This window comes from Esox lucius, chromosome 4 (genome assembly GCF_011004845.1).
Source record: "Esox lucius isolate fEsoLuc1 chromosome 4, fEsoLuc1.pri, whole genome shotgun sequence".
NCBI classification, from domain to species: Eukaryota; Metazoa; Chordata; class Actinopteri; order Esociformes; family Esocidae; genus Esox; species Esox lucius.
The window spans coordinates 31,982,385-32,008,517 of NC_047572.1; the positions used below are offsets into that span (position 1 = coordinate 31,982,385).

General features: G+C 44.2%; 3 protein-coding genes across 4 annotated transcripts; 1 reads left to right on the forward strand and 2 right to left on the reverse strand.

The window, feature by feature from the left end:
• Window positions 1-343: 343 nt before the first annotated feature.
• On the forward strand, window positions 344-5,311 carry LOC105029334 (serine protease 23). 2 transcript variants are annotated; one of them, XM_010902658.3, is made up of 2 exons: window positions 344-651; window positions 3,671-5,311. In XM_010902658.3, exon 2 carries the CDS (start codon window positions 3,688-3,690, stop codon window positions 4,852-4,854), a length of 1,167 nt encoding a protein of 388 aa, XP_010900960.1. In that variant the 5' UTR covers window positions 344-651; window positions 3,671-3,687; the 3' UTR covers window positions 4,855-5,311. The 2 variants fall into 2 exon arrangements, with proteins under 2 accessions (XP_010900960.1, XP_010900953.1); XM_010902651.3 differs by lacking the exon at window positions 344-651 and adding an exon at window positions 658-979.
• A 4,522-nt stretch (window positions 5,312-9,833) lies between these two features.
• On the reverse strand, window positions 9,834-16,530 carry cfl1 (cofilin 1). Its single transcript, NM_001311030.1, is given in 4 exon segments — window positions 9,834-10,172; window positions 10,261-10,337; window positions 10,455-10,765; window positions 16,480-16,530. Coding segments are annotated over 4 exon segments (504 nt in total). The 5' UTR covers window positions 16,483-16,530; the 3' UTR covers window positions 9,834-10,059.
• A 1,145-nt stretch (window positions 16,531-17,675) lies between these two features.
• atl3 (atlastin 3) lies at window positions 17,676-25,953 on the reverse strand. The gene is made up of 14 exons (XM_010902673.4): window positions 25,631-25,953; window positions 23,129-23,338; window positions 22,851-22,988; window positions 22,622-22,726; window positions 22,469-22,519; window positions 22,108-22,164; window positions 21,564-21,656; window positions 21,301-21,439; window positions 20,595-20,722; window positions 20,164-20,220; window positions 19,940-20,011; window positions 19,646-19,837; window positions 19,247-19,486; window positions 17,676-19,119 (listed from the first exon to the last, which is right to left on the reverse strand). The coding sequence occupies exons 2-14, from the start codon at window positions 23,330-23,332 to the stop codon at window positions 19,063-19,065; spliced, it is 1,533 nt and encodes a 510-aa protein (XP_010900975.2). The 5' UTR covers window positions 23,333-23,338; window positions 25,631-25,953; the 3' UTR covers window positions 17,676-19,062.
• Between the last annotated feature and the right edge of the window lie 180 nt (window positions 25,954-26,133).

Genomic DNA, 26,133 nt, shown 5'->3' on the forward strand with positions numbered 1-26,133 from the left:
GGGCTCTTCAATTTGTAAATTTTAGTACAATTGAAGAGCGTGGTCAACCGCGGCCGGTTGGAACGTGGTCAACTGGGGCCGTCACGGGTGTGGCGGAGCGCTGGGCCGCGTGGCAAACTGTCGGTGGACAACAGTTTCACACATTGAGCGGGGGGTATAGATTTTTATATAGTACCCAAAACCAACTCCCCGATAGTCTTAAAACTTCCAATTTGTATTGGACTCCGCAGCTCTGACAGGTGTTTTTTTGATTTGTAGGCTACGTAGCCTATGGCCACTAACATCTGATTCACGCACGACGCCTGTGCCAAGGTCCAGCCTTGTGGGAAATGTTTCACTCGAATATACAGTGGAGAAAGACACGAAGATTTTGAACTCGAGTCTTCAGAATGTTTCCGATATTTGCTATCTAGTCCAAATCCTCTGACAGTGTTAAAACCAGGGACACGCTCAGCTGCAGACTTTTTTTTGCACGTTGTACATTCCATGCATATAGCAGACGCAGTTCCTAATCCCAAATGGAAAGTTTGTTCTACTGCATAGGTCTATCTGAACGTTCCAGGATGTAAACGCGTGCTGAGCTGCGCTCGGTCATGTCCAGCTGAGACACGGTGCGATTTTGTGTACGTCTGGGGCGCTAGGACCGTGAGGGTGAGCTCCTCTAAATTTCTTTTCAGTAACATTTTCAGTTATTTGTAAGCGCGGAATAGTTGTTGAGGGGACGTACGCAGTTACACTGTCTGTAAGGAGTATAGAGATAAAATCCTAAAGTTAACGCTCATCAACTAACTTATATAGGACCGAATTAATTTGGACACGTTTTTGAAGTGGTGACTACATCTCTGCTGGACCGTGAAGCGATACCTGTCATTCTGAAGACATGGGAGAAATCTGGAGAATTGAAATGCCCGGTAGTTCTGAAGGGGAAGAAAAGGTTAATTGGATTTGAACAAAGACTGTTCAACTGTTTAACAACAAGGTACAGTAATACATACTTATTATAAGTAGCCAAACCATTTGTTCATTATTATTTTAAATGTTCTGGTTTGCAACCAAAATCGCCCAACTTTTCTGGGAAATCTGTTATAAATGATCTAATGTTGCTCCACTGGATGAAAGGTAAATTAAACGTCGCTAAAATATTACTTTTGCATAAGCCTACTTTATTTCCAAGCCCCACTGCCTTTGTCTATAAGTTAACTTGTCTGCCTGATACTTTTCGCCTAGATCGGTGAATCTCAGTTGTAACAAGGCAATGTAAACAGCATCTGTTGTCTTTGGGCTCTAACGCGGGAGTGCACATTACCCATGGAGGGAATAGTTGTACATTCACTCGTGGTGTTGTTGAATGACAAAAGACCCAGTCGGATGGATTTCAGGACAAAGCTTGGGACCTGGGAAACAGGTTGTTCCCAGAATTCCACAGTATTACCCAGGGGTCAAAGATGACATCAAGAATGCTGTCAGGTTTCAGGTGCAGAGGTCCATTAGTTGAATGTGTACGTGCCTTTGTAGTTTATTCTATAGATGTGGGTGTTTTGTGCTTGTATGCCTTTCAGAATCTCTTGTGGGGGCTAAAAACTTGGTTTCAGGTGTACAGAGGTCCAGTAGTTGAATGTGTTGGTTGAATGCCTTTGTAGTTTATTCTACAGATTTAGGTGTGTTGGTGATTGTTAAGACTCAGGATCTCTCTTAGGGGCTAAACAAAAAAGTTGTTTTCACTTATACCAAATTAGCCTGGAATTGTAATACGTTTGGCATTACTCTGAAACAACGTGTTGACAGGGTTAGGGGAGTTCTACTGCCTTTACTGGGAACTCAAATGCTGTTAGGCACGTGAGACATGGGTGCAGCTAGCTAAAGGGTCCCTAAAACGTCCTGATGTGGGCATCTGTTGACTGCTGTATATTGTGGAACGTGAAATGCACTTTGAACTAAACTCGCCCCTCTGCAGACCTCTGGAACATGGAAACAGGGGGCACTGTGACATTTCACAACCTGTAGATGTACATTATTTTGGCTGCAGTCAAAAGCTTGACGGTCACGATTAGCGTGCAGGTGTGATTATTATCCAGAGGTACGTCTAATTTCTCTATCATCATGGGAACTGCAAAAAGCTACCCCAGACCCTACTAACAGAGATCTAGATGAGGAGGCTTGTACAAATCCCTCCTCACAGTGGTCCTGTAGGAATGTCAGTGCAAATTGTGGATGACTAAATATGGATGTTTGGTGAGGAGACCAGGGTGTGGTGGCTGTCTGTGGTAGAATTGGGTGTAATTGTTTTGGGCCGCATAGAAGTGTTGGTCCCCAAAATAGAGTCCCCAGGGCTACATCTACTCAAGACACAAGCAACGTTTTGAATGAACCCCCCCCCCCCCCCCAGTCTGCCCACAATGCAGCACTGAGGTGGGGATGGCCTGCGTCTCGGCTCTCGTCTGTCTTTGTGTAGAGAAGCGTGTCTGCAGGTCTGTGCCTCAACTTGTCTCGTTTCATTTTTTCACGCTTAACCAGTCCTGGACTCCCGGTGCCGGAGGGTCCATCGCTGTCAGCCCCGCTGCGTTTCCCCCGTGTGTCTGAGCCAGGCTGGCGTGCCCGTACACACAGGGAAGCCGTTAATGTTTGATGACGAATCACTACTTTGTCCCGAAGCCTCATCATTAATTATGTACGAGACACCCTTTTCTTTTCCACCCGGCAAGCTGGAATATGTTCCCTTGCCCTTCAGTCCTCCTTTTCAGCCACACTTACAAAGAAGACACAATGTAAAGGTACTCTACCATGGTTATTGTATGGTACATGTTTTTTTGGTGGCCTGGGCCAGGCTAGAGCGTTGCCAGAAAAATGTCTCTGGTTAGCCTCAAAAAGAAGAAAAGTTACTCTGAAGTTAAGTGCTTGTGATATTTCAATCAGATGCTTTAGTCATATAATGAGAATTGTCTGTATATATACACATGTATATAAATATATATCCCTGTGCCAAACACAACTGCTACCTCAGACCTTTACGAGCAAGTTTGATAAGTGATAAAATTGTGATCACTCCATAAACAACCGTGCCCTTGGCCAGAAAGTGTTGTATACAGTTGTGATTACACGAACCACATCGGCTCTCTCGTTATGTGAACTTGAATTGACTAGACGTAAAGTTATTAAACAAGCGCCCCCTAGTTCTCTTCAGAATTCTAGTCACCTTAACTAAGGCCACCAGCAGACCTGAGATTTGAAAACTCAGCTCCCAAGTCAGGTGGTTTGAATTCCCATTTTCAGAATAGCCCATGGTATAAATGGGAACAAACGTTGCTTTATTACCTCCTGAAAACAAATGAAATTCAGAGGCGCATTGCAACATGAACCTCTGTCAGCTTGGGCTCTGAGTGAGCGGTCGGGCAATCCACTTGTCTGAGGAACATTCTGCAGTTTTCTTTGGTGGATTATGAGTTGTTTATGAATAACTCTCTGAAACCCAGAAGACAAGCCAGGGTTCTTAATAATATTTTATAATCTGTCAGTGAGCAATATTTGTCAAGCATGGTTTCTTGATGATTTCAGTGATGTCCCTGATTTATGTAAGCAATTCCTTATGGATCAGCGGATTCCTCTTTAATTGGACTTTTTTTGCATTGTTGTGGAATGTATGTTAAAAGATTGTATCTGTATTTCATTTCAGCGTTTTGTTCAAAGACCATGATGCCAAACCCAGGCCTGGCTCCTCCCTCCACCTCAGTCCTGCTTCTCTCGCTCCTCCTCCACCTCTCCCTGTCATCCCGAGCCCCCCATCACCCACAACCCGTCCATCTCCCCTCGCTGGTGCCTCATGCACCCCTGCCCCTCTCCCGCTCTCACTTTAGTGCTCAAACTCAGCTGGACCTCACCACCCACTGCAATTCCAGCTGCTACCACAGGGGGGAGCAGGAGAGCGGTCGCGACCACCTGACCGAGCAGCTGGCCTTCGAGACGCTCTACGCGGACGGCTCTCGTACCCTCACCACTGTGGACGTGGAGGACGAGGATGACTTTGAGGGCGTGGTCGGCCCTGCCGCTCGTCCTCCGCCATTGAGAGGACCTCGAATTGCCAGTCGGCACAAGCGCCGGAAACGGCAGATCTACGGGGCTGACGGGCGTTTCAACATCCGCGGTGACCACTTCCTGCTCGACTATCCGTTCTCCACTGCCGTGCGGATCTCCACCGGCTGCACCGGCGTCTTGGTGTCCCAGCGCCACGTGCTGACCGCCGCCCACTGTGTTCACGACGGGAAGGACTACGTCAAGGGAGCCCGGAAGCTGAGGGTGGGGTTCCTGACTCCGCCGTACATCAACGGCACCAAGCCCGACCAGGCCCTCGCCAAAAAGCCCCTGGTGCGCTGGGTTCGGGTCAAACGCACCCGTGTTCCCAAGGGCTGGATCCAGGGTCCACAAGAGGTCAGCATGGACTTCGACTACGCCCTTCTGGAGCTTCGCTGGCCTCACCGTCGGCCCTTCATGCGCCTGTCGGTAGCTCCGTCCGCCGATGACCTGGCAGGGAAGCGCATCCACTTCTCCGGGTTCGACAGCGATAGGTCCGGGGAGCTGGTCTACCGCTTCTGTCCCGTGGAGGACGAGTCTAACGATCTGATCTATCAGCATTGCGACGCCAGACCCGGGGCTAGCGGCTCGGGGGTGTATGGCCGCGTGTGGGACACGGCTCTGGAGCGCTGGGAGAGGAAAGTGATCGGCGTCTTCTCCGGGCATCAGTGGCTGGAGATCAATGGGGAGAACCGTGACTACAATGTGGCCGTGAGATTCACCCCGCTGAAGTTTGCCCAGATCTGCTATTGGGTTCATGGGACTCGGGTAGACTGTAGCCAGGAGTAAGACAAGATGGAGGCTAAGAAAGCCTGTGACAAGGGTTGCAAAACTCCATGAACTGTCAATGGATTTCCTCTAAATCATTAACTGAAACGTTCCTGAATGCTTCTGGCAAACCTACCAATGACTGAAAACTAAAGTAAGCACATTCTCTTAAAGCTGCACTAGGTAGTATTTCAGTAAAAAAAAAAAACTTTTGTCCCCTATAAACATGTTGTGTAAGCTAATGAGGCCCTCTAAGAGTTGTTTAGCAACACAGACAGCTCAGTGCCAGTGGAAGGTCAATTTTGGAGTGTTACCCTACTTTCCAGCCAATCCTGTTCCAGTCAGTCCCCTTCTACGAGGCGGGCTGTCCTCCTTGGCTTATTTTGAGAATGCGCATTTTAACTGGATGATATACAGTGGGGCAAAAAGGTATTTAGTCAGCCACCAATTGTGCAAGTTCTCCCACTTAAAAAGATGAGAGGCCTGTAATTTTCATCATAGGTACACTTCAACTATGAGAGACAAAATAAGAAACAAAAATCCAGAAAAACACATTGTAGGATTTTCTTATGAATGTATTGGTAAAATATGGTGGAAAATAAGTATTTGGTCAATAACAAAAGTTAATCTCAATACTTTGTTATATATCCTTTGTTGGCAATGACAGAGGTCAAATGTTTTATGTAAGTCTTCACAAGGTTTTCATACACATGCTGGTATTTTGGCCCATTCCTCCATGCAGATCTCCTCTAGAGCAGTGATGTTTTGGAGCTGTCGCTGGACAACACAGACTTTCAACTCCCTCCAAAGATTTCCTATGGGGTTGAGATCTGGTGACTGGCAAGGCCACTCCAGGACCTTGAAATGCTTCTTACGAAGCCACTCCTTCGTTGCCCGGGTGGTGTTTTTGGGATCATTGTCTTGCTGAATGACCCAGCCATGTTTCATCTTCAATGCCCTTGCTTGTTTTCAGTCAAAATCTCACGATACATGGCCCCATTCATTCTTTCCTTTACAACGGATCAGTTGTCCTGGTCCCTTTGCAGAAAAACAGCCCCAAAGCATGATGTTTCCACCCCCATGCTTCGCAGTAGGTATGGTGTTCTTTGGATGCAACTCAGCATTCTTTCTCCTCCAAACACGACAAGTTGAGTTTTTGCCAAAAGGTTCTATTTTGGTTTCATCTGACCATATGACATTCTCTCAATTCTCTTCTGGACCATCCAAATGCTCTCTAGCAAACCTCAGACGGGCCTGGACATGGCTTAAGCAGGGGGACACGTCTGGCACTGCAGGATTTGAGTCCCCTGGTGGCGTAGTGTGTTACTGATGGTAGCCTTTGTTCCTTTGGTCCCATCTCTCTGTAGGTCATTCACTAGGTCCCCCCGTGTGGTTCTGGGATTTTTGCTCACCGTTCTTGTGATCATTTTGACCTTGTGTGAAGCCCCGGATCAAGGGAGATTATCAGTGGTCTTTTATGTCTTCCATTTTCTTATAATTGCTCCCACAGTTGATTTCTTCACACCAAGCTGCTTACCTATTGCAGATTCAGTCTTCCCAGCCTGGTGCAGGTCTACAATTTTGTTTCTGGTGTCCTTTGACAGCTCTTTGGTCTTGGCCATAGTGGAGTTTGGAGTGTGACTGTATGAGGTTGTGGACAGGTGTCTTTTATACTGATAACAAGTTCAAACAGGTGCCATTAATACAGGTAACGAGTGGAGGACAGAGGAGCCTCTTAAAGAAGAAGTTACAGGTCTGTGAGAGCCAGAAATCTTGCTTGATTGTAGGTGACCAAATACTTATTTTACAGAGGAATTTACCAATGAATTCATGAAAAACCCTACAATGTGATTTTCTGGATTTTTTTCTCTCGAAGTTGAAGTTTACCTATGATGAAAATTACAGGCCTCTCTCATATTTTTAAGTGGGAGAACTTGCACAATTGGTGGCTGACTAAATACTTTTTTGCCCCACTGTATATAGCATAAGTACACCATAGGGAGCGAAGTTGGCTTACTATAAGAAACCATAATGACAGCTAGAGACCAGGATGACAAACTGCCAATTCCTCCCTTGTCTACTACAGCATACACAATGAAAACTGCAAAGAAGCAAAAGAAGACTTAGACTAGCTCTCAATAGCTAGCAACAAGGAACCCTAAACTAACGTTAACAAGGCTAAGAAGAACGATGAACTCTGAATTATCGTCCTCTCAGCCTCACCTCCTCTATCAGGGTGTCTGTCTCCTTCTCTGACACGTCTGCCAACGACGACATCGCAGCAGCTTTAAACACACTCTTCCCTCCTGCTTGGCTTTACAACACGAGTCGAAGTTTCCACTGTATTAAACAGAACCACTTTTATTAGAGGAGAAAGAAAAACACTGATACTTTTCCATGTACGTTCTGCTTCTCACCCGTGGCTCCACACCAAGAACCTAACTGTTTTATAACTGTGGTAGAACTCCTTCATTTTTGTGTTGTTTTTACTATTGAGGAGCCGAGGAGCTTTAACCCGCGAAGGGAGGTGCTGCGCCTCCGTTTCTTAGATAGCGTACTTTCCCATGGTTCCCTTCTCAACACGTAGGGCAAAATGTGTGGGTGTGAAGTCGAATTTGCTAAGAGATGTGGGGAGGGGAAGGGGTTTGTTTGTGAAATGTCTCTAAATGATTAAAGTGCGGGAGCATATCACTCGTGTGTAAACAAGACATTTAAAGATTCCCCAATGATCCACAGCGGTGAACCTGGCCACACAGAACCAACACAAACCCTCAGCAGAACTGTCAAAGATAGTCAGCAGTGTCAAGCACAGTTGTCCAACTCATTTCACAGAAGGCCTGTTATAATGCTGCTCCCATTGTTCTTTACGGATGATCTTACCTGAGGAAACCTCCTGAATTTTCACAGAACACTTCGCAATTAAAATGTTTTGTTTTGCCGAATGAACGCAACCCTGGGATAGATGGTGAAATGTAAGTAAATCTATGTCAATTAGCAGACCCGTTTTATCAAGAGTCACTGACAGTTATGAACGCATACATTTTCTTACCGGCCCACTGTGAGAAATAAACCCACGATCCTGTCATTGCAGATGCTACGCTCCGTTGTGTCATGGTAATTAAATTTTCTGAAAATCCTTATATTTTAATAAAGAGATTTCTATCAAATGGCTCACAGTGCTTATCCTATTGATACTCACAGGTATGCAAAGCATGGGTTGCTACTGTAAAATGGAAGCCACTTGAACAGATGTGGAGATGGACCGCCCTCTGGTGGTTAGTGTTAATGGTACACATGTATGTTACTATCTAACCCTGCCAGGGTATTTATATATAAAATATTTCTATCTTTTGTCTCTACTCAAACATTATTACTATGAAATTAAAATATAGACTCTGTACATATTGGTTTCTCGACCTAGACTTTTTTTTTCTACACAGTTGGTCTGTTTTGGGGAATCTACAGTGCTGGGAAAACTTGCTGGACAGGAGCGTTTGATCACATCGTCTATATTTAGTATTGAATTGAGGCTTTACATCCACAGAAGACTTCACGAGCAGAATTACCAAGGCTACATTAAAGGGCCACTAGATAGCTTAAAAATATATATGTCCAGGTTATAGTCACCAAGAGCTCTTAAGAGTTTTAGAAAAAAGTTGCAACGATCAACATGTACCGGCATACAGAAACCTCTGCTCTGAGACAACCAGATACCTCATCATGCAGCAAGACAATGACCTCAAACAGATTTCCACAGGAAGGTTTTTTTACTGACCAAAAATTGGAAAGTTCTTGCATGGCCCAAGTCAATCTCCAGATCCAAACCCAATGATACATGTATTTCATCTGCTAAGATTGGATGCTTGTAAACCAATGAAGATGCAGTATGGCTGCATGTTATAATTTGAAAATAATCCACTTTGCGCCAAACACAGTAATAATTAACATTCAATAGTTTTATTCAAATATATTGATAGGTTTGCCAACTTTGTATATTTTTGCTTTTATTTGATGTTGGTATGCCGTTTGTGGAATACAACTGTTTCAACCTGACAGCCACTGAAATGGATTAATACAATTAAAGAATTGAAACTCATATTTGGTCTAATTTATGGATGCCTTATGAAAAAGGGTAAAAATAATTCAGAAGAGGTACATAATTCAGGTCTGTAAGGGTTTTTAGATACAAATCTGTCACGCTGACAGCTGGTGCAGGTGCCTTACACCCACCGAACATTACTTTGCATAGAAACCAACCAAACATCCACGATTTGGACAGGCTACACGTCATTGGCTTGCCATTCACCAATCACACGGGCCGCTGGAGGACAAAAAAAAAAAAGGAGCAGTAGAAAAGTTGGTTGTTTAGTGCCTTTTTTTATTAGAGATAAGGAGACGATACAAAACATCCATCATTCAATTCCAGTCTAAGTGCTGAACACAGGCTGTTCAAATACATCGCTCCCCATCTACCCAATTCTGACTTCTAACCCACCAGAACCTGCTGTTTAACAAGTATAAGGAATGCGTTCAATTATTACATCAATGCCATGTTTAATTCTTCTCAGAACAGGAAATAAAAATAACTGGAATTACTTAAAGGTTTTGGAATTTGCATGTTAAAAAAAAAAAAAAAAAAAAAAAAAAAACCTGAACAAAAAATGAAATGCCACCATGTTCCCTGGAAAAGGTTGATGAGTCTTGTGCAATCGATCAAGAGTAAGTTGTTTTGTACTACAATTAACCTTAACTACACACACTTAGAAAACTTAACTAGAAGTTTGGCAAAAAGGTTGTTGTATAATGAAGGACCGTATCTTGCAGGGGTTGGAATTGTAACAGTTGTCAGCCTGTTCCTTTCTCTGCAATCAACGTTCTCACAGAACCCAGAAAGAACAAAACCGTGCCTTCAAACATTCACATTGAGTATTTAGTATTTATGATCATCATCCTCCATCAATTTTGTCTTTTTAAACTGCTTTTTTTAATTATTTATTTTTCTATATCTTTTGTTCATGTTCTTTATGTCATGTGAACTGGAATGACAGCCTGCAGTCGTGGAATTTGAAAACTGTCACTTTCATCCACAACCCACCCCACAATATCCCTCCCCCAACAGTCCCACAAATAATCCTGGTCCTGCTCTGCCCCATTCCCAACCATATCAGAATGAACAGCCAAACCCCTCAGATTCGCCTGGCTTCAGATGAAGCCCCAGGGCTAGATCTATAGAGGGCTTCCTTCCAGGGTGATTACCGATGAGCCGCCAAGCTTGTCGGCGAGGGTGCGTCGGTCCTTGATGTCGTCCAAACCGTTCACTTGCCACTCGTGCTTGATTCCTGAAATAAGAGAAAGGAATTTCAGCCCCACAGAGGTTTGAGTGAACAGGTGACATTGTGACCAGGGTCTTCCATTCACTACACTCACCTGTGAACTTCTTCTTGATGGCATCCTTTGAACTGGCGTAGATCATCTTGCTCTTCAGAGGAGCGCCATCAGGGGCCCTTCGAGGGAGGACACATGGTTTAACTGCTGCCCAGAGTTTAGAGGACATGATAATCCTAATCCAACCGCCCCCCCCACCCACATTCCAGGTAAGCCCCACCCCACACCAGGCTCACCAGAAGATGAAGACCAGGTCCTCTTTCTTGGTCTCCTTGGTCTCGTAGGTGGCGTCGTAGAGGGCGTAGCGGCAGTCGTCTGCAGGCAGCATCTTGACGAAGTGAAGGTAGGGGTCCTGGACTGTGACGCCAACGTCCCCCGTTAAGATTTCCTGTCCCTCCTCCAGGATAATGTGCTTCTTGTCCTCGCTCAGGCAGAAGAGCACCGCCTTCTTCCTCTTCTTCTTCTCGTCCTCGTTGGCCTGCAACTTGCGCACCTTCATCTCGTTGAAGACGGTGATAACGTCATCCGTCACTGTCACCCCGGAAGCCTGGCAGTGACCAACAGAGAGGTGACAGGTGTCATTAGTGTGATAACGGACATTATACTGTTCCTGACATATCTCAATGCTCTGGCACCAGCCAATTACTACTCACAGAAATGTTTTTAAAAAGAGGTGTAATAAATTACAAAGTACAAGTACTCAACTGTGTTTGGCTATGTTCACTGCTTTAGGGATTTATCTACTTAAGACCTAAGTAACCAGGTAGTGAGTTCAAAACCAACCAGTGATCAATTAAATAAAAAGTGTAAATGATCAGTCATGGTCCCTGGTCAGTCATGAACTCCGTTCACCAGGTCATTTAGCTCTTCCTTAGGAACTTCCCAAAAGGGGGGGGACAGCACAGTACTCTTACTTTACTCTTTTTTACACCAATGGGTTTTAGAAGAGTAAGCGAAACTGGTCTTGTTGTTGCGCTCGTTCCCCTTGAGCAGACAGAACTTGAAATTCCAATAAAACATGGGCCTAATATCAAATTCCAATACATAGGCAAGTAAACATCAGGAAAATTGCTTTGTGAGGTCACTGGCAAACACCAGCACCCGTCGACCATCTCAGGAACAAAACAGCTGAACAAGGGTCTACTTAAGGCCGTACGTAGACAGAACAAAAATATACTGGCAAGATGTAACCCTTTTAGATTACACTACAGTAAGATAATCTATTCAAATTAATTTCTTAAGACCCACAATATGGATTTCATGAAGAATAGGTTGTCTGAACAGAACATACGGGTTCCTTTGCAGCTCATGAAACAGAATTAGGGGTGCAACATATCAGCCAGTAATTGGCATGAGGGAATATGGCAGATTATTTCTGACCGACTGAGCTTTTGTCCAAGCAGGAGTCTGATGAGTCCCATCGATTGGCATTTATTCTGTTGAATTTGTTAATAAAGTCTAAATAACCCAAGTTACTACATTTATATTCAGACATTGTATAACGTGCAATTACAGCAAGAGAATTTAAGTTATTTACTTCCCATGAAATCATGAGTTTGTTAATAGGGATTATTATGATAGACTTACTATTAAAACCGACAAATTATGCAAAATTACATTTGCACTTGAAGTTTGTAGCATCTTCAGGGTCCACAGACGGACCCTCTTGAATGCAACAACAAAGCGGTCCAGAAATGACCCCCCCCCCCCCCCCCCCCCATTTTTCCCAGGGAGGTTTGTTCATGCAGCAAGACGACCAATCAAGTCACTAAACAGCCAGCAGGGAGTGACGAGGCAGAAAACACTAACATGGAACAATGCAAACGGGCCCGCTCCAGACGGCAGTAATGCAGCCAGAAATGACAGCTGATTAAGGGAATCGACAGGGGCTGAGTTTCAGTACCTGAGCACTGGAACACAAGGCTGTTACTACACATGTGTTCTACCGCCTGGGGAGGACCTCTTCAGAACACCACTAGATGGCTTTAACGAGCGTCATGTCAAAACATCACCAACGGAGTACAGGATGCACTCAAAATGCGTAATTAAGGATGTACAAGCACCACTGAACGTCCGCATTGGAAAGAGTCGCAATTTAATAGTCTTGGCCTCCTCCCTTAAAAACTATTGGAGGAGAAAGAATGGAGCGAGGAAGCGAGAAAAATCTAATTTAGGGCATTTTCCAGACCAGACATTTTCAGCAGCTTGTAAATGTTTAATTAGCAGCACATCAGCAAAACTCCACAACCTCCTTAGCGCCCAATTAATTTTGACATGGGGTTTGCAGAGCCGGCTTACGGAATCCCTTTGGCGTTTGAGACGAAGCAGACCGACCAGGTCCGGCCCACTTCAGGTACTCTAACCGGGCCACGGCACCGCCACCAACAGCCCTGAGCACCCTCATCAGGGTGGAGCAAGTGGTTTCTAGAACCATGTAACTGGCCCAGACAGCCGGAACCACCCCACCCTCACCAACAGTGGAAACACACAGAAGCAGGGCTCAGAAAAGCAGCCGTTTCCCCATATTTGGGCAGAACGCGGTGCGGGACTAAATGCCACCTGGGAGTAGGCACATTCGACAGTAATTTATTAACATGCCAAACGGTGTTTCGGCAGATTGCCACTTTCGATAAGAGGTTGCAACCGGTGGGTCTCTGCATCTCAAGACGACCAGATAAAATCCAAAGACAGAAGTACCAGGCTCTCTCCGCCCTGTGACGGTTTAAACGCCACTAAAGTACACGCTACGAAATACCCAGAGAGGCAAAAGTGGTAACAGAAGCTTAAGTCAATTCGCGGCACAGTGAGACAACGGATCCTCTGTGCGAAGCCAAAAACAGGCCACATCCGAGTCACAACAGCCACACTCCCCATCCCAGGTCTTCCGATATCCATTTCCTGATCACATGCGACAGGGATCCCATCACTCCGTGCATGAAACACAGGCCGGAGTCTTTAGAGTCAATGTGATATCAGTGACGATAACAATTCATTATCGACTTAATCGAAATTCAACATCACAACATTGATCGTCTGTCCGCAGCAACAAGGCAAACTGCCAGAATGCAGTGCTGCGCAGATGCAGAACCGAAATTGCCTCCCCGTTTCTACAGAGGGGATGAGCTATGCAAACTGGAGATCTCACAGACGAACAGCCACTGATGAAGCACATTATATCATAAGCCAAAATCATGCTAGCAAAAACAACATTGTCGGGCACGTAGTCCTTTACCCCCGAACACCTTGTCCGTCAGGTTTTGGCAGAACTTTTCTCCATGCTCTTCTGCCTTACCAGGACAAAGCTGAGCCAGCTCATCCACACGGCCAAAGTCGCTTCCCTGAATTCTGCTGCTGCCTTTTCACAGTGTGCGAAGGGCGCCAGTGACACTGTACTACGCCCAGAATCTAACAATGGGCCCAGGGAGTCTAGTAACAAAACTTCTGGATTAGCAACATTCATTTCATAAAGCATTATGGGCCACCCTCCCAGACTAAGCCTAGGCCCAGATTTACCAAACTTTTTTCTTCTTCTTTAAAGCAGCTCACTGGAGAATCTCCCAGGACTACATTTAATCTGTCCAAAATTGGCCTCAAATGTGCTGCCGGGGAAGACGTCCATAATTCCCAGCCAGGGTATTATTTACTCCAGAAAGGACAAAGCCCTCCTACCGAGGGTGAAGAGGCCAGAGTGTTTGGAAACAGCAGCCAACTGCCATGCAGCCCATCTCCCAAAACAATGAACACTCCTGTTACCATTCTGAGAGCTCCTCAGACAAGGCATGTTTCTTTACACCACACCAGACTATAGAGCCCAATGGGGGAAAGCCTGTCTGAAAGACCAATACCCAGTCAGTCCAGATTATACCCTTTCAGTCCCTTCAAGCAGAAAACATTCCTCCCTGAACAACAGTGATCCCGTTCTTCCTGCAATAAAATACCACGGAATGTTGCCACGAGTCAAGGTTCAAGCCACGGAACACGATAAGACAGTCAAAGGTTTCTCCAGACTCCTCTTCAGTCTTGTGTGGTATATCTAACTAGGGCCAAGTTATGGCCAACATTTCAAACCAACACATTGCACACCCTAGAGTATTTCACGCTTTGCAAGACCACTGCAGAATTTGCTGAGCAGCACATGGCCCTTTGGTTGCCAAAAATCCGTTGGGATGGGCTTCTGCCTCCTGGAAAACGTCACCTTGGACCAAACTAAGACAAAACTGTCAAGAAGGGCAATTTATAGAACTTTTCTTTAGCGTTACTTCAACATACAGAACGTTTTGGAAAACGTGTAGTGTGAACCTATACTAATATAACAGGCACTATATACACACAAGCTCAAACACCACCTAAGACTATCCACCAGTGATTTATGGTCAAAGGTCTCATAAGTGTTTCCAGGAGGTGTGACACTACAGACATGGGCAGCCAGTGTCAATAATCTCTGTACTTCATTAAGACAGTTGACTTTGTGATGGGAGTTCAGTAAGTCATTGTTTGGTGAAAGCTTTCTGAAAACGACCAGAATCTAGAAGCCACCCCCTCCTAAAGTCAGAGCATGTCCCTAAATAAATTAACAGCAAAAACATTTAATTTTAAATCATAGATAATGACAATCCATGACACATTACCAAATTGCCAAATAATTTGCCAACTAATAAAAAATTACTACATCGAATAATTTCGTTTTCCCCCCTGCATCTGTCCAATTGGTTCAACGGGCCACTACCGACCGGATACATAACTGGGCCTTTTCACGACTGAGCAGGCACTTCCTTCAGCCAAGCCCTCGCATCCAGCCGGCGCACCACTCTGCAGGAAGAGAACAACCGTTTCCACCACACTGAACAGTCACTCATTATACACAGACACGATAAAAATCAATGGTTATAAATGTTATGAAGAATTGGAGAATAAAGCCGCTCGCAAATAGCAGACATTGATGCACCATGACAGAACAGAAACAAGCTTCCGTCCATGCACTATATCCATAAATCGGCCCGTTTATTAAGGGTTAGGAATATATAGGTTGATTGAGAACTAGACGTGCAAGCTAGGATTTGTCGTTTTCAACCCAGTTCAGACGATCGGTCGCAACACTTAAAATATGACGCGTGGAAACCAGGAAAAACATCGTGCGGAACACTTGTTTAAATTATGACAAAAGGCCCGCTTGTAAAACATTTAGCCAGTGATAGCTCTCGGAAAAACGGTGACACCCCTGAATAGTTCTTCCCATAACCGGATTTTTATAATACGCATCACACTGTAAGGATACAACAGATATTAACACAGAAATATGTAGGCTACTGTTTCTAGCAGGGGAAAACGTTCAAAAAAGCTCTTTGCACCAAAAACCAGGGTGGGGCCATGAATGCAGTGGTCGCACATGTGCACAAGCTAGCTATATAAGGGAAAACGATGTCGACAAAATACCAGCAGCCAAACTCAATTATTTCCTCACGCTGCAAACACAAGTCCTATAATTAAAACTGACGCCGTTAGACAATTGACACAGCACCTGCGCACGTAAACCAAAAACTAAAGGGGCTAGGTCGGAATGACTGGTGGAAAGACAAAGGAGGTGAAAATCGAATAAGCTAGTTAGCATGCTAGCTTGTTACGGTGTGTGAATGCATAGAAAAGGCACCTTTAGCCATGCTAACCTAGCTGTTAGCACCGGCGAATACAAAAGCCAGAGACAGCTTAGTTAGGCTGGCATATTCACGTCGAGTAATACTGGGCAGTTGTTGGGTAACTTTACTTCATACCATGAAAATTCGGAGATGAGTGGTAGTTACTTGCAAGTCAAAGTGCTTACAGTGTGGACTGGTCATTAGGCCTTAGTGACGGGGAAAATGGGTGAGGAAGGAAATGGCGCCAGTTGTTTTTGGGTCGTTTTCCTTCCATCCAAACACGTACCACGTTATGCGATTAAAATTAAAGAGGAGACGAGCAAATTCCTGGGTGAAAATGGCTTTCAGGAAAGGGACGGTGACTTAGTTATATTACTCAACTAGTTTAAACGATTTGCTACCCTCCAAGGCTATATTCACTACTGTACCAAACGTTCCTGAACACCGCACAGCAGTCACAGCTGACCCGACTGAGACAATCTGATGCTGTCGATTGAATAAATAAAAAAAAAATACTCGCTGTTAATACGCTAATAAAACATCAAATCAACAAATAATGACAACACACTGCAGTAATAACATATTTTCAATGATATGCCATATAGCTAGTTGTTAAATGTAAACGTACCATGGCTGTCTTTGAATTGGTCGGCGTCTGGTTAGAAATTGAATGAGCTGTGATGCAGTCAGTGTCGGTAACGTCTCGCACACACTTGATACACCACGTGGACGCGCTTTACAGCGCGTGCTTGACGATGGGGTGGGGAGCGCGAGAAAGTGGTCATGAGATTTACCGTAAAGCATTGTGGGAATAGAAGTTCTTAACCCTTCTGTATAACATTTCGTTTGTCATAATAAACAATAGAAGGTTGAACAATAACTACATCTACAACATATATAGACATTTCGTTTGTCATAATAAACAATAGAAGGTTGAACAATAACTAAATCTACAACAATATATAGGCTAATAAGCGACTGTTATTTCTAACAAACAAGATAATATAACTGATGTGATGGTATGCTAGTGAGGTTGTTATGCAGCTGAGTTAAGGGGCAGTAACCACTGGAAAAGCGTTGGGGAAAACATGCCACCAGCAAAATAATGAATGTACGTAAAATATAGGACTGCAGACATTAATGATGTATAAAATATACGTTTCATGGTTTGTGATTGTCAATCTCAGTATTCGTTGTAATTTGCACTCCATCGCTTTACCACACCCCCTCAACAAGGTTTATTGAACTCACTTCCAAATATGGAAGCGAATGGTGGCGGCGTCAGTGCACGCGCCTCTGTTCAGCAAGGCGGTCCGCGACACCGATCACCATATAAGGAAGTAAGGACGCGATTTTTGTTACAGCAAATTTCACTACGCACTGATGGTATCAGCATAGAAAAGGAGAGTGACACCAAGTAGTGGGAAAATGGGAGGGACAAGGAGAACGAAATAAGCACTCTGCTCTGGAGTATAAAGGGATGAAAAACCTTTATTTATAACTGTCCTATACAACATTAAAAGCGGTCAGTTGAAACGCCCACGGCGCGCACCACATATTTTCAAAAACCCTTGACGCTAACAGTAAAGGTGATTGATGTATCATCATTCCCAATGGAATAGAAACCAAGCATTTTTCAATTCCAGTTATGTGAACGTTACAGTAATATTATGTCCTAGCAATATGATAGGTATCTTTATATTATTCATTGCATAATTTTCTCATTTTAATATTGACGTCCTGTCGGTGAGATCTGAATCAATTAATGAAAAACGATGACGGCAAGACAAAGTAAAATCTTGGATTAACTACTCAAGAACTCAAACAGGTCATTGGCATTTTATTTGGCTTAAGCAATACACATAAAAAATAAAAATAAACAATTCAGAGATCAAGGCCATGAAAATACTTTATAAAAGATGATTAAAAAAAAGCATTGAGCACATTTCATGCATCTACAGAAATATATATTTTTATTTGTTCAAATAGTTAAAATCTTACAGTATATAGGGAGAACGTCAGAGTAAAAACACAACTTGTTGCTTCCTTAACAATGGAAAGTAACAGATATGGAATGTGCAAAAGTCTGTCAGAAATAAGAGTTTCAATAACTATATATAGGTATCTGGATTCTAGCTGAGCAGAAGATCTTTTGCTTTTCATTGTATCTTTTTCTTAGGGATTATTCTTTGGCTGACTGGTCACCAACCCTCACACTGACCATTACTTGTTTACAATTATCATACTATAGATATGAAATATCTTTACATAAATTCAACATTATCACAACTGTATATTAAGTAAGCCTATTTATTGTAAAATCACACAGGTAACATCTTTGGAGCATTTCTTCCTTGAGTGCTATTTAACAAACATTAAACTTCCGTAATCAAAGAACGCTTGGTGAATGTGCATGTTTCCCGAGGCAGTCTAAAACAAAGGGATAACCTTGGAATGTATCAGCACTGTGGGCTTGTATTCTGGAGTCAGCAAGCCAGGAATAAAGAGAATAAAGCAAGAACAGCACAATAAGGCACAGCTTCCACAGACAAGCGGAGGCAAAGATGGAGCATGCAGCTAAACTGGGAAGAGGATGGAATGTGCATAAGGCCACAGAGTGGTATAAAGAGTCCAAGAAAATCTGGCTAACTGTATAAATAGTACCCCCCTCCACCCATTACAGCATAGCATAGTTATATTGCATCAAGAGGATAAACCTCTCAAGTCTCATAAGACTTTAAAGCCCCGTGGCTAGCCTCCCAGCACCCGTCACTGGACCCAAAAGATAGACTACAATGCATTCAAATACATGGCATGACCCCAATAGTACAATATGATCTGGGTTTTGGGTTTCTATGTAAACATCACTTGGTTGTCTAGGAGAACGAGGAGAGGAGTGTGTGCGTATGGCAGTGTCAGTGAGTCTGTTAAAGACAGCTCCAGGGAACCCCCCCCCCCCCATGTCTGAGTTAATGCACCTTGCCCCCAATCTATAAGACTACATGGTCATCTTCATGTGGACAGAGTGAATTAGTGTCAACCCATTTGTGTGTGCCATTGAAAAGACGCTGGTTTGCCTGCATCACTTCGGCCACCTTCTGCCATTTTAACGATGGTTTCACTGGGAGGCTCGACGGGGCATTGAGCTCTAGGATGTATGCTTGTTGTGTGTGTACATATTGCATTGAAGTACAGAGGGGCGACAGGGCGTCTAGCGGGACTTCCTCTCGGCCACCTCTGGCCTTGACTTGTTCAACACCAAAGTGGCCTGAAAGAGGAGAAGGACATGATGAAATGGCTCAGGATCCTCTAACGAAGCCTATCACATCTAAAAGAGGACGATTTACACTCTTGCCAAAGGTTTAAAAAACGATATCTACTGCTTGTGTCCTTACCTTCTCCAGTATAATTCCTGCAGTCTCGTCAATGGCTCCGCCCAGCCCTCTGTATTTTCCAGAATAGCGGATGAAGGCCCAGGTGAGCATGGCAAGCATGGCCAGGCCGAGGAGACAGTCACACGCAAAAGCAATGGTAGCCAGGCCGATAAAGACCAACAGCCCGGACAGTACATACAGGAAGCACACAAGGACAAACAGGACCGCGGGCGTCTGGAACGCGCTGAAGATATTCTTTGACTTTTAAAAGGGAAATAAAAGAATCATAATAAATCAAAGTGTTAATTTCAACTCATTCTACCTTAACAACAGTGGATTAGATATTTTTAACAGAAAAAAAAAAAAAAAAAAAAACAGTGGCTCCAATGCCAGGTGGGCCCACTGGGTCACGAATCCTACCTGATTGTGCTTGCTAAACGACTCCCACATTTCCCCCAGCTCGGCCTCCAGCTGGTCCCGGTAACGGTTGCAGAACTCCTTCCCACCCATCTTCTTGGTGGAGGAGAAGAGGTGGAGGGACTCTTGGAGGTAGAACTCATGCTTCTCTTCCAGAGAGGCAGGGTTCACGTAGGGCAGGTCCCCCCCACAGACCTTCAAAGCAATTGTGGAAAGAAAAAAAAAAAATAACAAAGTCAAGTCAAGATAGTTGGGAGGAATTCTCCTTTCAGGTACGTGTGTGCTCAACAAGCCCACCTTCTCCATGTTCCGGTAATACTGGTCTTTGGCGGCAGCAACGGCAGCCAGGTTGTTGGCCTCGGCTGTAGCCTAAAGACAGACGCGCGGCGTGCATTGAGCGGAGGTGAAGCAAATCAATAACATTTGCAAATGTTCAACATCATACTCCTCCGCTGCAGAGCCACACAGCGGATGATTACAATGCAACAATAGACAACCCAAGCGGTAAAAGAAAGCGGTACCATCAGCATGGACTTCGGGTGTGGCAGGTCTTCACCTTGGTAGATCTTGATGTAGGCCTGCAAACAAATGTCACACCATCAAACGTGGCACACTAATGCCAGCCTGACCACCAGAGGGCCAAACACACACACCCACCCACACACCCACCCACACACCCACCCACACACCCACCCACACACCCACACACCCACCCACACACCCACCCACACACCCACCCACACACCCACCCACACACCCACCCACCCACACACCCACAAACCTTAAAGAACTCCACCAGGCACCTCAGAGGGCCAAACACACACAAACCTTAAAGAACTCCACCAGGCACCTCAGAGGGCCAAACACACACACACACAAACCTTAAAGAACTCCACCAGGCACCTCAGAGGGCCAAACACACACACACACACACACACACACACACACACACCTTAAAGAACTCCACCAGGCCCCGGCAGGTGACTTTATTGCCATTGATCTCCTTCTCGGCTAGCTTTTCCGGGCTCAGCAGTTTGGGGATAAGGTTCCGCAGTTGATCTTTGAACTCCGGAGCCACATCTGACAGTGTGAAAACAGCTGAAATTAACTCCAGAAAGTGTGACTCGTTTAACATCATCACCGGCAGGATTCATTCGCGGTACTCCAGCTCAGTGCTCTGACAGACAGCAAGTGTCTGTCTATTTCCAGAGGAAAACAGCTTGAGTCATGAAGCATTAAAGACTGATGATGTTTATAACTGATTTTTGGACTGAGGTTGCAACAATGAATGTAGTTAGTAGACCGTGATGATTCACACAGATTTATAAAGTTAAAAAGACTTGGGAGCGACTGTGTGACTCATTCGACTTTATTGTTTATTGTTCGGCTGGCAGCAGAGTTCAACAACATCACTGACTGTCTTCATACTCCGCCCCATGGCTCAGCGTATCCACCAACAACATGGTCTCACGCACGCAGTGGGAAAACAGATGAAGCTGTGGGAATCAGACAAGACTACATCTTCTCTTTGGATCGACGGGATTCACCTGTATGGCGTATTCTGTGATCTCAATGGTGAGTATCACAGCAGAACCGACGACTTCTCAGGCCTGTTAATTCATGTAATTCACTGGGTGGTCAAAAGGACACGGCCTTACCACTAAGCTGGCCCTTGAAAGCAGGGCTGGTGGCCACCTTCAGCCCAGGGTGCGGAAGCAGGAAACAGTTGATGTAGGTGAAGCAGGAATGGATATGTTCCCTCACTGACTGGAGCTCCTTGTGTTGACTCTCCTTCACCTGCCCGTCGCAACACACACAGGTTACAAACACACAACTGAACACGTTTCCCAGCCTCCTCTCACACAGCGACACAGTGGAAACAACACCGGCCCAAGCTGCACCCGGGAAAAGGAGACGGTACCTGAAGACGTTTGTCCAGGAACATGCTGCCTCCCTCAAGGCCATATTTGTATTCATAGGGGAAGCTCCAATCCCTGATTAGGAACATCAGAGACTGTTGGGGGGAGGGGGGGGGGGGGCAAAGATGCCACAGAATGGTAAAAACAAGGCACATAACATTGTAGTACAGCTCTTTACATTAAAAGCGTTACAATATTGCTAAAGTTGATTTTTTTTCCCCCCCATGAAAACAAAGTTCAGTTTGTTTTCAGCCCATTTATTCCATGACTGATCCACAGCTTCTTGTCTCTTGGTAGCAGACAAATGGTTAGCACTGTCTGAAACATCAGCATTGAATTACTACACATACACAATCCCGAAAATAAACGTAAGAATTCGGTAAACATCATATCGTGAGGATCCAGGCGATTCCTAGCCCTGTTAGCAAACGTTACACCATAAGAAGTGACTTTATCTAAGGTCAGACGGCATGTAAAGATAACTGGCCTGGATTCTAAATAAAAGTGGATGTTTGCTTAATATCAATAGATTGATGGGCCACATACCTGGAAGGGCTTCTGAAAGATTTCATCCATGGCAAGGCGACCATATTCTGTAAACAGCTGGGGGAAGATGAAACACACAATTTATTATTGAATGTAGTTTATTAGAATAATGTTCTTCCAGGGGTTGGGGGGGGGGGGGGGTTGACATCTACCAGTTTGGATTTTAAAAATGAAGCCAAGGTATGTACTCAGGGACTGAGTCGGTGTGTGGTGATGCTTTCAGTGACAGGAACACAAATTACCTGACACAGATACATCACAACCCCCTTCATTATCCAAACATTTTGTAAATTACATCCCTCCCAAGATTCTGGAATCTGTAGCTTTAGCCGGCCTGAAGTGCGACAGCTGAGGAACTGACCTGCAGCTGTTGCAGATCATCTTCCTGTATGTTCTGTGAGAGGTTGTAGATCTGCAGGAGACACGGGAACAAGCACGTCACCATTAGCGTTAACATCAGGGTAACCCCAGTTGGGCCCTTTGGAACAGGTGACACCAGTGCACAGTAGCTCACCTGTATGGAGCTGGTCATGGTACTGAGAGCAAATATTGTGGCACAATCCTTAACGGTGGACTGGTTGTCAAATGCACCCTGGGTGTCCATCAGCAACACGGCCACCTGCAGAGGGGAGAAATCCATCCATCCAAGGTCAGAGTACCAACATAATATCATTCTGGGCAATTTAGTTTTAGTGCACAAACAGACAAAATCATTCCGCAGTTTTAAACACTGGACTCAGTACCTCGGTCCCATTTTTCTTCTTCACCAGGAAGACCTGGCTCCACACCTGGATGCCGGTGGTCTCTGGCTCGGACCCCCCTCTCCATTTGAACCCGGTCAGGGGCTCGTTATCCTGACCCAGCCAATCCTCATCGAGGTCCTAGAAAAAGACGGACACAGAGGCACGTCACCGGCCCAATCTGACAGGGCAGCGGCTCTGCCAATCACCGTGTGACGTAATACTGACACAATTCAGAACTTTAACACTAAGAGCGGGCGCCTCATTTCAGAGACACAGACCTTCCTGTACATGTAGCGTAGCATGAAGTCCAGGATGAAGCTCTTGCCCTTCCGGAAGGCCCCGGCCACCGAAAGAACCACCACATGTTTGTCCCGGATCTCGGGTGCCAGTAGAACTCCTTCCAGAGCCTCCGTGTCAAGGGCAAAGGAGTGGTCTTCCTTGCATACGGTCACAATCTGGACTGGGCCCGGCTCGCTACCCATAGTTCCCTGTGGGGGGGCATGAGACAGGCGGCGGTGCCTCACATCAGACTCTCTGCCAAGCTGTAGGACTAAAACTCCGGAGACTTGACATCCGTTAAGCTTACCCGTGAGAGCATCCAAAATGCCCTGAAACATTATTATGTCCAATTAAAACCTTACTATCTTAGCCTTAACCTAGTGAAAGTGTACAGTACCAAAAGAAACTTAATACTCTGTTAACTCAAGCCCAAATAATGATGACTCCTATATAAAAGTAGAGTCACTTCAAAAAATATTTAAACAATATAATATTAATATATATCATCCTTCTAGAGGAGGATGACCTGACCTGTCAAGGGAAAGAGGAGCTGGCCAATCAGAAGTATACTTGCATACATACATATCATGGTGGTACAAGTCCACAGCACGTAACCACACCTGTATTCAGGAATAGGTTTTCTATGCCATGCATATATTCAGATAACTTTTCTGGATAGTCAGTGTTCCTCAAGGTATTAGATAATCTACACATTTTGGTATCCTGTTTCCGTGTAGTGGTTTCCGTAATATCTCTAACGTCAGAGGATGTCAGGGAAAATAAATGTAGCAGATCATAGACTCTGTTAATGACTTTCAGAAACATTGTGTTCTATTTCTCTTGGAAAGCCATGTGTAAATAGAGTTCCAGAAAATATACTTGCTCCATTCGTTGTTCAGAAAACAGGAAGGACAGTATATGCACATGCAACGTCTCTTGCAGATTCTGTTACGATATTTGGGTAGAACTGGCAAAGTGTGAACAATGTGACATAACAAATAGGCTACTGTTATTGGCAATCCTAAGGTACTATGCCATCTGTTGACCATTTAAAAACATCACAAACACCAACAAATGTACAACGATTTTTGGATTTCAAATTATGTAATATTTAAAAATATATTGCAAATTGTATCCAATTTATAACAAAGGGTGTAGGGCTAACATATATATTGGTCAATAATACTCTAAAGTAAAATATTATATTATACATAAAACTTCAATATTTTACCAATTATATTACTGTGTTTACCTATATATTTAGTCTCTAAAAAGCTTGCCTATTTCATGTAGCCAAACATCCATAATGCTAATAAGTTTTTGTGTACGCAAACCCCCCAAAGACTATTTACTTTCTACATTCTGTTATGATGGTGTTTTATAAACAAGTAATTTCTTTATTCACAATGCTGGAAACTTTTTCTTAGCACAACCAAATGCCCAGTGAAAAATGGTTCGTAGCTTCACAGTTAAGCTTTCGTCATTAGACAATGCTGGGCTCTGTGTAGGAGTGTGAGCAAGGTAATGCGTGACGCGTCAACCCAGCTGCGGGTTAGTGCTCCATATCCATGCAGAGATTCTTTTAAACCTCTCAATGAGGCTCTCTGTTGCATTGCAAGTAGCCTCCCATGTCCCGTGGCCAAGATGACAATTACACAAAAGGGGAAAAGCAAATAAGTTCAATATTAATAAGAAAAAAAAAAAAGTGTTCACATTCTGTTAACCCCTTCTATACTTGTATTTGTGACCCAAACATATGAGACAAACCCCCCAACTCCCCCCCTCATGCTGTGTGCCCACTCCTCTCCACACCCACTCGCACTGTTGGACTAACGCAAGCATTTCCTGCCAGTCCACTGCTCATTTACCAACTCAATCTCCTTATGAAGATGACATTGTCTCCCATAAAGCTGTCCTGAGATAAAAGTTGGGTGTTGTTTTTTTCTTCTTTTGAACCCCATTCTCCGGTGGGGAGCAATACAAATGCATGGGGGGTTAACACACATTTGGTCAAGGAAAACGATTTTAGAGAAATCGGTTTGACAGTTACTCTAAACCTACCCTGGCTACACCAATCTTAAACACAATGTTGCATTCCAGTGTAAATCCTGGTGCTCTGAAGGTGTGGTCCCAAACATCATGCTTGGATGAGAACAGGTTTTTCTTAATTCTTTAACTATTTATGCCGCTTATGGAACATATTGGTCCCCCGAAATGTAAAATATACATTTCGCATCTATAACATAAATTGAGCCATTGAGGGCATTAACTAAGAAGCTTAATCACTTAATGTACTACAAACAAGGCATCATGCAATAATTCAGCAAGCTTACATTAGCTAGCTAGTAGTAAGTAATGTACTGAATTTAACGAAGCGTGTTGTTGGCTAAATAGCTACAATAATTAACCACTGTAGAAACTAGGTTAACTAATATAAACATTGCTTTCTCAATTTGTCACGAAAATTCGTAGTTACACTATTAGCAAATGTCACAACTTACCTTTGGTATCCCGAATAAGAGGAATTGACAGGAACAAGCAATGAGTCAGACAATAAATAACACTGATGGTATGAAAACTTTTTTCCGACCACGAATTCCTTCACTTCCGCGTTCGCAGTCCGATTGCCCTGTAGGTCTTGTAGTTTTATGGTCAAACAATGGCGTTGTCCGAAAACAACTCAACTACATTATAGCATCATTCAGTCCGTCACCCCTTATGCTCATGGGAAATGGTTTTTGTTCTGCATATGTGGAATCTACAAAAAGCGGTTTGCCATCATGTCTCTGCAACCCCACTAGACGGCGTCTGCATTAAATACAGGTACAGAACAAAAACTTCTAAGTTCGACTGCACATTGAATCCCACATTGAAACAGAGCCTTATCGCTCCTACAACTTATCATCTGATATCTGACAGTATATAAAGAAAACATGCACAAAAACAGTGCCTGTATTTTAATTGTTTGGTGCTTTATTGTTAAGAAAGTTGGTGGAAAAAAGGG

Excerpts from the sequence above, each read along its gene's own strand:
- LOC105029334 (XM_010902658.3), top strand. The coding sequence starts at position 3,688 with ATGATGCCAAACCCAGGCCTGGCTCCTCCCTCCACCTCAGTCCTGCTT.
- atl3 (XM_010902673.4), bottom strand. The coding sequence starts at position 23,332 with ATGGGTAGCGAGCCGGGCCCAGTCCAGATTGTGACCGTATGCAAGGAA. Across the intron at positions 22,520-22,621 it reads CCATGACCAGCTCCATACAG|ATCTACAACCTCTCACAGAA; the intron begins GTGAGCTACTGT and ends TGTCTCCTGCAG. Across the intron at positions 21,440-21,563 it reads TCCTGGACAAACGTCTTCAG|GTGAAGGAGAGTCAACACAA; the intron begins GTACCGTCTCCT and ends TGCGACGGGCAG.